The sequence below is a fragment of the Branchiostoma floridae genome, chromosome 12 (assembly GCF_000003815.2).
Source record: "Branchiostoma floridae strain S238N-H82 chromosome 12, Bfl_VNyyK, whole genome shotgun sequence".
NCBI classification, from domain to species: domain Eukaryota; kingdom Metazoa; phylum Chordata; class Leptocardii; order Amphioxiformes; family Branchiostomatidae; genus Branchiostoma; species Branchiostoma floridae.
In genome coordinates, this window is record NC_049990.1 from 9803101 (window position 1) to 9813791 (window position 10691).

A 10691-nucleotide genomic window follows, 5' to 3' on the forward strand; every position below is an offset into this window, starting at 1 on the left:
AACAGGACCAACACCTGTCGGATCCTGATCCTCAGTCCATGTGTGTGCTGACAGGAATTATCATGACTTTATTTCAGCTGGCTTGTGCGGGGAACAGGACCAACACCTGTCGGATCCTGATCCTCAGTCCATGTGTGTGCTAACAGGAGTTATCATGACTTTTTTCCAGCTAGCGTGTGCAGGGAACAGGACCAACACCTGTCGGATCCTGATCCTCAGTCCATGTGTTTGCTGACAGGAGTTATCATGACTTTATTCCAGCTTGCGTGTGCAGGGAACAGGACCAACACCTGTCGGATCCTGATCCTCAGTCCATGTGTGTGCTAACAGGAGTTATCATGACTTTTTTCCAGCTGGTGTGTGCAGGGAACAGGACCAACACCTGTCGGATCCTGATCCTCAGTCCATGTGTGTGCTAACAGGAGTTATCATGACTTTTTTCCAGCTGGCGTGTGCAGGGAACAGGACCAACACCTGTCGGATCCTGATCCTCAGTCCATGTGGTTACTGACAAGAGTTATCATGACTTTTTTCCAGCTGGTGTGTGCAGGGAACAGGACCAACACCTGTCGGATCCTGATCCTCAGTCCATGTGTTTGCTGACAGGAGTTATCATGACTTTATTGCAGCTGGCGTTTGCAGGGAACAGGACCAACACCTGTCGGATCCTGATCCTCAATCCATGTTTGTGCTGACAGGTGTTATTACGACTTTATTCCAGCTGGCGTGTGCAGGTAACAGGACCAACACCTGTCGGATCCTAATCCTGATCCTCAGTCCATGTGTTTGCTGACAGGAGTTATTATGACTTAATTTCAGCTGGCGTGTGCAGGGAACAGGACCAACACCTGTCGGATCCTGATCCTCAGTCCATGTGTTTGCTGACAGGAGTTATCATGACTTTATTGCAGCTGGCGTGTGCAGGGAACAGGACCAACACCTGTCGGATCCTGATCCTCAGTCCATGTGTTTGCTGACAGGAGTTATCATGACTTTATTGCAGCTGGCGTGTGCAGGGAACAGGACCAACACCTGTCGGATCCTGATCCTCAGTCCATGTGTTTGCTGACAGGAGTTATCATGACTTTATTGCAGCTGGCGTGTGCAGGGAACAGGACCAACACCTGTCGGATCCTGATCCTCAGTCCATGTGTATGCTAACAGGAGTTATCATGACTTTATTCCAGCTTGCGTGTGCAGGGAACAGGACCAACACCTGTCGGATCCTGATCCTCAGTCCATGTTTGTGCTGACAGGTGTTATCATGACTTTATTTCAGCTGGCGTGTGCGGGTAACAGGACCAACACCTGTCGGATCCTGATCCAGCAGGCCGGGGCTGAGCCACAGGACCAGTGCACCACCACGGGGTACGTCCCCCTGCACGAGGCCGCCGCAAGGGGGCATGTGGAATGTGTCAAGGTAAGAGAGGTGTCAGGTTGGTGTGACAGTTAGGCTGTTTGGCCCAGAACCAATTGGTCCTGGGTTCGAATCCTCTGATATGCCATCAAAATCATCTGCATTCTCACAATACGGCAAGGAGACTTGAATGGGCTTGGAGGAGCATAAATCTACGCCTTTCGGCAGTGCTACACAGAAGATGGATTGGAGTCATGTGAGGTCACAGGTCACGGCTCATGCACACTAATAAAATGATTTTAGCAGGCCCAAATAAAACTCTTGTAACCTTGTGAAAGGCACTTTTAATGACTTTCCTCATTCCACCCAGGTATAGAATTGGGTACCTGACTTTGGTTTGGGAGGTAAAGGTGGTGGAAGTTGTTGGACGGGCTCCACCTTCCAATACTGTGTCCGACTCAATATCAACCCACTGCCACTACAGCCTTAAAAAGGCTTTGGGAGTACCTTTCAATTGTCCTTTTATTACATGAAAAGAGTGTTTTTATCTTTCAGTAAGAAAACAAGAAAGCCTATGAAAAGTATGGTTGAGACATGACTTAGCAAATCATAATGAATATGTTTTTGAAGGCTTTATGTTGCTTCCTGTCACAGGCAAAGCAATCTTTATTAAGTCACAAAGTCATAGGTGGGGAAAGTCAGAGTGATTTTAGTTTTACATAACTGAAAGCCTAAATTCAAAAGAATACCAACTTCAGGGAAGATTGTAGATTGAACTTCAACATTGATGTCTGACTAGAGATAGCTGATTTGTTATGGAGCACAGAGTGTGTTAACAGGTGTCATCCTTTACTACATCATTTTGCCTGTGTTTTAAGCTTCTCCTCCAGTTGAATGCGCCCTGTCATCCCCGTAACCATAACAACGAGACACCGGTGGATCTGGCCAGGCGCTATGGCCATGCTGAGGTGGTGGAGATATTGGGTAAGCAGTATAGACAATAAATACATCAGAGTTTCTCTCTAGGATTTTGTTCCATCACCTTGGCAAACCCATGCTCACCTGATGTGATTTTTCCTGATTTTTTTTTCATCAGACATGCCAATTTTATCTGTCAAGATGATGGCATTGTCAATTGTTCTATTTTGTCAGTCATCCACAGCGTGATTTCCACCGTTTGTAATGACGGACACTGTGTAAAACATTGTAGTCGGGATATCTTGCCACATTGTAACTACATCAGTAAATTCACTTTATTTTAATGGAATCAGCCATAAAGATAATGGCGCAATGATATACATTCAATGTTTCATCATAAGATGTTGCTCAAGTGTCTGTTTATTGAAGAACCAACCATTGGCAGAAATGTAATCAAGAATTTGGTTTATTCTATACACTGCATTCATAAAATCTACGGCTTAATGAAATGTGTGATATGTTAACAGTTTGAACACCTGTTTTACCCAATCAGCTCATTGAATATTTCAGGTACTTGACGTTTTCACTCCTTTGCCCTTACACGTTGACAAGTATGTCTGGTTTCTATTGCTTTTTTGGCTTCTTTGTTGTATGTTGAATGTGTGAATGTTTCCTGTAGAATGTACACAAAGTCTTGTACCTTCCCTTCCCTTCTTCCTCTACTTCTGACAGGACATCAAGCAGTCTAAGTAATAACAGGTAGGACTGGACTTTATTTTCACTCCACACTTCTGCTTACCTTTTCTCCTTCTTCACAAAACTTGTGAATCAGATGCTAATCCTTTGCACTACTCTCACCATTTTCCAAGTCTTATCAGTGCTTACTGTGTCCTCCCTAATATTTGATCTAGTCTCAGTTAAATCCTTTCCACCACACTTGATGTTACTGCTTATTCACCTATACATTCACAACTACCCCCTTCACACATGTTCCTTATATCTCTTCCCCTCCATATGTGTTGATAGTTTTGCCAACCCTTATCCTCTTCATACATTCAGTCACTCTGTACAATACGTGTAATTTAGAGTGATGAAAAACTAAAAGTCTTCTTATTCTGTCTTGACAGAGAGTTTCAAGCCCCTCTTACCTATGACATCAACCAAGGAATGGCTGCACTCAGACATGGACAGAAAGGTATGTAGGTAGAACCTTGTTCAGTCACCTTGATAAAAATGATAACCCCCTAGCATCTTCCTTTCAACCTGCAGCTGAATAGCACACAATGTGATAAGAGTAGGCCAATAAGCACTCCACTTTCAAGGAATTATTTCTTTTTCACAAAGATTACTGTAGTAATACAAAATGATGTTGTTGAGTTTAGGGCTCACTGACAGGATTCTATATTTGGTGTGTCTACTAGTACTTTATTAAGTTTTGGAGTTATTGTTAACAGGCAGCTACTGAGGCTTTGAAGAAGTTCAGCAACAAGGATGGGTGTTTCCTGGTGCGGGTCAGTAAGAAGATTGCAGGGGCATATGTGCTGACAATGTCCGCATGTAAAACAACCTACAACTTTGAAATCAAGCAGAAGGTTGGTGTGTGCGCTTGTTTTTGTATAGTTTACAGATCTACAAATCATTCTGCTTGTGTAGTCAAAAATACAGAATCGTTTAAACATCTGCAAGGCTGCCATTGGGTTTTGTCCGAATTAACACTCCCAGTATTATTAATTAGGGCTGTTCAGCAATGGTTTTACCTTTCCTTATAAACAGTCTGTAACACAGCAGGGTTATATCACCTTTCATGCACAAAATAAAAGTAAAGGAGCTGGAATTTGCCTTCCAGATATGAGAACCTTGCATGCAGTAGAAGAACTGTACAACTGTTCTATGACCTTATGTAGTGTATAAAGTGGTGCCCTTATGTATGAAATCATCAAATATGCATGTACAAAAATGTATATAATAGTTTCTTCAGTAAGAATATATGTACCTGACTGATTCTCCAGGACAACCAATGGTACTACATAGATGATGGCCCACTGCTGGATTCTTTAGAACACCTTGTAGAGTACTACAAAGGTCGTGCGGACGGCCTGCCAGGGAAGCTGGTCACGCCCATCTCTGTGCAGGACGTGCTGGACCCGGGCCCACACCACCCACCGGTGGCCAGGAGGGACAGTGACTACACCAGGCGATGGTCCATGTAGGCAATCTGTCTGTCCATTACTCACCTGCAGTTCTGAATCTCTTACTTACCTGAGGTTGCAAGTTCATGATGCAGCAAATATGCATTTGCTATTTAAAACACTACTGTGACACTATATCACACACAGTACTACAAAAATTCAGTCTTGAACTGAAAATGTCACATAAAAGTTCATTTTAATGCGAGATTGAGTTCCTATCAAAATGATAAATCCACATGTACAGTATGTTGGCAAAGTCTGTGATGGCTGATTTGATGACGTTATGTTTCAGTGGTGAGCCGGACATGCCCCCACCTGGTCCCCTGCCTCCTAAACCTGTCAAGTGGCCCTCCAGCCAGCCTGCTGGGTCAGGTAAGAGACATGGCTTTACAATCATTTGTGAGTCCTTCCTTCTGCCTAGTATAAAATATACCTTGGGGAGACTCTGCTAAACCGGGCAGAGGTTTTAACTTCTGTTGGCATGGCCTCTAACCAGCTGTCAGCCAACCAGAGAATCAGCTTTCACTAAAAGAAACATTTACTATAGGTGACTCTCTTATCAGTTGACTGTTGATTAGAGGCCATGCCCACAAAGGTGGAAACCTCAGGTTTAGTAGAGACTCTTCAAGGTATAAAGGCCACAGGCAAGGTTCCCACAATGTAGGAGAATATACAATTCATGGAAACTGGACTGATTGAGGAGACATGGCATTTATTGGATTAGGAGACATTGCTTTAAAAACCTTGACTGGGTAAGAGGAAACATACAACTAGTGTTAAGATACAAAACATAGGAAAGATATAAAGCTACAATGTGAAATGATACTTAATTTAATGGGAGACATAGTTGAGAAGTGGTAAAAATTGCTTTACAATGAAAAACATTGTAGGATACAGTTTAACACACTGATGTTGACCTCCAGATGTGGACAGTCACATTGACCTGAAGATGATGACCGGCTGCAGTGTAGACGAGGAGGCGCCACAACAGGAAGCACCGCCCCCTCCTGGCCCACGCAGGGAACTGCAGCCCAAAAAGGTCAGATTGGAACTGTTCTTATACGCTTTGTATTGAATTATCCACAACAAGTTTATGAAATTGTGCACTTTATTGTGGATGTGTGGTGCAAGGTTCAGCTTGCTGTCTCAACAAAAATGGTACACTGAATGTGACTTACCGGTACTTTACTAGAATCACCATAAAGTATCTCAAATGCAAGATTTGTATTGGGATGAAATGAAATTTATGCCAGTATGTGTGCCTCCATGACAGAAGCCGGTGCCGATTCCAAGCGAGCCCTCTCCACCGCCCCTGCAGCCCAAACCGCAGCGCCCGCCCATGATTCGGGTGGAGGACGGGCCAGACAAGGCGCAGAAGCTCATCCCCAGGGAATCGCTCCAGCTGGGCCGCGAGCTGGGGCAGGGGGAGTTTGGCTCCGTACTGATGGGAGTATGGACCAGTCCTGATGGGAGGGAGGTAATGTTACAGCATGTGTGTGTGTTCAAGGATAGTTAAACAGTTACTATGTGCTTATGGGTATACATACTTGTTCTCACTGGGGGAAGGTACAAATGTTACTATGGCTGGTTTAAAACTGCCTTGGTTTCCAAGGCAGGTAGGCAGGTATGAAAATGAAATGACAGTTTTGGAAATACAATTTTGTTTATTGCTTTCTGTTCCCAAAACAGGTTGCAGAATGTTATGAAATTGATCTATATGTATTAAGCAATGTGTGATCATTGAAACCACCTCAGTCTACCTAGTTGTGAACTATGTTGATGAAGGTAATAAGATATGCCAAAAAAGCAGTTACTCAAGCAACTGAATATGATTTTGTGCCCAATGATGTCCTAAGGCATGTAGTGCTGTGCAGTGTTGCCCCCATGCAGTCTGCAACAGAATTGCCACTACAGTTTACCTTTATGAGTCAGTTGTGTTGTCTTGCCATGTCAGGTTCCAGTGGCCCTGAAGACTCTGCGAGGAGAACACATCCAGCATGGTGAGCAGGAGTTTCTCCGGGAGGCCAGGGTCATGATGGGATTGGACCACTTCTGCATCGTACAGCTCATAGGAGTGTGTCTGGGGCCACCTATGATGATGGTACGTTAAAAAAAGGTTAAATAGACATGTCCTTGGTACTGCAATCCATCCACACACTAACACACTTGTCCCTATTGTTGAACAGCATCCACACAGGCAAACACAACTGTCCCTGTTGCTGACCACCATCCACAGACAGAAAAAGCAGACCTGTCCCTAGTGCTGAACACTCTACAGTAATAGGCAAATACACCTTTCCCTGAACACCAGCAATACATAGGCAAGTAGACCTGGCCTCGGTACAGAACACCATCCACACAATAACATACATAACCCTGTTGCCAAACACCATCCATACACAGATAGACACCTGTCACTCAACACCATCCGTACATAGGCAAGTAGACCTGTCCTTGGTGCTGAACACTCTACACACAAACCTGTACTTAGTGCTGAAGACTTCCCCCAAACCAAACACACACACCTGTCCTTAGCCCTGAACACCATATGCACAAACACATGCCTTCCTTGGTGCTGAACACAATCTGCACACACATGCCTGTCCTTGGTGCTGAACACCATCCAGTAGTCACTGTTGTTCCCTATTTCAGGTGCAAGAGTTGGTGTCCATGGGCTCTGTGCTGGACTATCTCCTGGACTACCCACAGAAAGTGTCCCTGCCTGACTTGAAGCTCTGGTCAGCTCAGATAGCCAGCGGTATGATGTACCTCGAAGAGAAGAGATTTGTCCATCGGGATCTGGCAGCACGAAATATCTTGTTGGCCTGTAAAGATCAGGTAAGATAAAACTTTCTTGCTTTCACGGGGCTACCAATTAATGCCACTTGCATATACAGTACAGTTAGAATTAGTGTTGTGTAAGTATTTATGATGTCTAATTGCAATGATTGATGATAGAACCAGTTTGGAACACAAGAGTGGTATACAGCCCAAAGTTGCCTTGCATTCAAAGAATGAAAATGTGTGAAATTAACACATAGCAGAAAACAGCAAAGGAAACAACTATCAATTTGTAGTCCTGTCCTCTTTACCTGTGTAACACACCTGCATATAGTATGCTAGAGATTTTGTGAACTTTGTAAAACACATTTTCTATTTGTAACTATCAGTCTTTTTCTTTTCTGTAGTTGAAAATCAGTGATTTTGGCCTGTCGCGAGCAGTTGGAGCAGGGAGTGACTACTACAAGGCCTCAGCTGGCGGGAGGTGGCCTGTCAAATGGTAGGCATTTTATCTTCATTTCCTTGGTCCTCTGACATTTCTAGTAAATGTTTAGCAAGAGAACAGCATGGAAACTCCTAGAAATCACACTTTTATTTGTTGTGCAGGTACGCTCCTGAGTCTATCAACTATGGGACCTTCTCCCACGCCAGCGATGTGTGGAGCTATGGTGTGACATTATGGGAGATGTTTTCTTATGGACAGCAACCTTATGGTGACATGACTGGGGCTCAGGTAAGTTTATTGTTTACCCAGAGAAATGCATTTCCTGCTAGGTCTAGTTTGGTCTATTCTTCAGTTTGTTATATTCTGCCTGGATGTAAAACTACAAGAATGTGATTCGAAACACAGGGACCCTTTACATGTTCACCTACAATTTAACTGCAGAAGTTGTAACTTTAAGCATTGCCATGATTTTTGATAGGACTTGGCTTGGCGTAACAAGAAAGTGTTGTGTGGAGACCTAGCAAATTCCTCGTGAAATTCATCAGTGAAAATCAATGAATAGGACTGAGAAACCAATTCTACTAATTTGATTTTTACGATTGGCATTGATGCCATTGTACATATCTTTGTCTTGGCAGGTTATTCAGTTTATAGAAGAAGAGGGGAAGCGCCTGTCCAAGCCGGACAAGTGTCCGGAGAAGGTGTATCAGATCATGCTGAGGTGCTGGTCCTACGAGCCCAGCCAGCGCCCCACCTTCCAGATGCTCAACACCATCTTCAGCGCAGACCCCGAGTACGGCACCCACCAGATCAGACACAAATAGAAGTTTGTAGTGCCTAGTGGCACAAAGGGCAGCAAGCTTACCTGCTGTTTTAGTAGCAGGGTATATTCTATAGCCTCCTTTACAGGCCTCTCTGTGGGCATTTGCACAAGTTGTTGTTGGGGGAGGGGTGGATTGTAGTTGGTTGTGATGGACTGGCGATTTTCAAGCGGGAAGGTTCTGTGGCCTGGAAAGGTAGGCTACAAGCTTCCCGGCATATATTCCTTTCCTGGCATCAGAACCTTCCTGGTTAAAAATCTGAGAGTTGGGGAAGAGAAGCCGGTGAAGGAGGCTGATATTTTTACAGGGAAGGTTTGATAGATCTTTCCCTTTAAAATGCTTGAGGTACCTTCTTGATCAAACAGGGGACACCCATTTTACAACCCTTCCAAAAGACATCTCTTCCAAAGTGCCAACTGAGATGCCCTTCTCAGGATTTGACCAGGGTCTCATGGTTACCAAGTAATGGACCGATCCTGATCGAACGTCATATCGAACAAATAGAACAAGGTGGAACCCCCTATTCTATTTCGAACACCTCCGTCAAAAATAGCCCCAGTTGGACAGAAATGGCCAAAGAAAAATGCTGAAGACTACACCCACCAGTATAGGTATTGTGGGAGCGAGAGCCGCTGCATAGAATTACATTGTTGGTGGGCAGGATGCACGTGTAGTGCAGGGTATGTATAAGACACGGGACTCTGCACTGGCAGACTTTGTGGTAAGTGTCCCATTACTTGGTGGGTAGTACAAGCTCCCTCTCCAGCTTTCTTCTTGATTTCGCTTTTATCATGAGCATGCATGCAGCTGTTATGCATGCAACAAACGCAGTAGAAACCCAGTCACAGATAGATGTACCCTGGTTTTCACCTGCATCGACCGTATGTCAGAAACCGGACACTTCTGCCCACCAACAAGGTAAAAGATATGCGGTGCCTCCCGCTTCTGCTTTGAATGAAATTATGACGCCCGGACCACAACTATATCAGCCCCCTCCTCAGATGACTGTACCCAGTGGATGTAGCCTTCAACAAAGAAGTCAGTGCATTTTTTTTGGCCTGGTCTGAGAGGATTTCAGGGTCAAAGGAGCTAAACCAAAGTCAGTCCTTATTATCAGCTAAACAGCGGCGGCGGCCAGTTCTGTCCGACGCTGTTTTTGACGGAGGTGTTCGAAATAGAACATGACCAAACAGGGGGCGGGGCTACAGGATCGGTCCATTGGAACCAGGAGCTCAGCTAACACTTGAGCTACAGGGTCATCCTGCAAATAAAAGCAGGAAAACATTATATTATGTTAATATAAATATATCATGCTTAATTCACACTGCCAAGTGTAAAGATACTTTGTAAACAGTGTTGCAATCTACTCTAACCTCATACTTGCCAACTGGTACTGTGAAAAACATTTTATAGAAGTGTTGGTGCGTGGTATTTGAGTATCCTTATTAGATTCCCTTTTCTTGTTTCCCTTCAAAGTAGAAGAGCAAAAAATTTCCCAGGTCTTCACTTTCAATCTTGTTTTTTTTTCAAGCCTATCATATTTCTTGAAGCTAAACACATAAGTGCAACACTTTCCAAAGGATAGTATTTTGGATACAGGATTTTTTTTTAATGTCTGGACTTTTAAGTAAAATAATGAAAAGTGATATTGCCATTAAATGTATTTTGAAGTTCAGGTATTTGCAAACCATTACCTTTATCCTTAGGGTGTATGATAATGTAAACAAGTGCAGGTCTACTACAGTCCTTATATCATAGTGGAGATGGACTGATCAGGGTTATATTGTGGAAGTAAAATATATGGATAATATTTTGTCTATGATAAAGTATACTAAATATATTATATATATATATATATATATATGAAGAAATATATATGAAGAGACAGGAACACTATATTGTGAGTTGCATCATTCAAGTATTTTTCATGGTTAGGCCACACCAATTTTATTTGTTGTTTCTCGGATTTTTTCAGAAAAAAATTGGGTCGGTTGGTCGGAAAAAAAATTTTGTCAACACGAGATGTGGACATCAATTTGAAAAGTTCTTTTTTTATTTCAAATCGGAAAAAATAGAGTCGGGAAAACCGAGAAACAACAAACAAAATTGGTGTGGCCTTATGGTACTGTGCAATGTGTTGGTGTACTACAAATGTACATGGATTTTATCACTTTTGATAA

The 10691-nt window shown here is 43.4% G+C and overlaps 1 protein-coding gene across 1 annotated transcript in view; it reads left to right on the top strand.

Moving 5' to 3' along the window:
* The window catches only part of LOC118426955 (tyrosine-protein kinase HTK16-like), a 12126-nt gene extending 2856 nt beyond the window's left edge, over positions 1 to 9270 (top strand). The window contains exons 4-19 of the mRNA XM_035836586.1: positions 170 to 316; positions 538 to 684; positions 912 to 1058; positions 1188 to 1420; positions 2236 to 2341; positions 3403 to 3470; positions 3730 to 3867; positions 4285 to 4481; positions 4757 to 4836; positions 5388 to 5503; positions 5738 to 5941; positions 6419 to 6565; positions 7117 to 7302; positions 7653 to 7744; positions 7852 to 7978; positions 8329 to 9270. Coding sequence (XP_035692479.1) covers positions 170 to 316; positions 538 to 684; positions 912 to 1058; positions 1188 to 1420; positions 2236 to 2341; positions 3403 to 3470; positions 3730 to 3867; positions 4285 to 4481; positions 4757 to 4836; positions 5388 to 5503; positions 5738 to 5941; positions 6419 to 6565; positions 7117 to 7302; positions 7653 to 7744; positions 7852 to 7978; positions 8329 to 8514 — 2321 coding nt within the window. The 3' untranslated portion in view covers positions 8515 to 9270. The remainder of the gene's footprint in view (positions 1 to 169; positions 317 to 537; positions 685 to 911; positions 1059 to 1187; positions 1421 to 2235; positions 2342 to 3402; positions 3471 to 3729; positions 3868 to 4284; positions 4482 to 4756; positions 4837 to 5387; positions 5504 to 5737; positions 5942 to 6418; positions 6566 to 7116; positions 7303 to 7652; positions 7745 to 7851; positions 7979 to 8328) is intronic.
* Positions 9271 to 10691: the final 1421 nt, after the last annotated feature.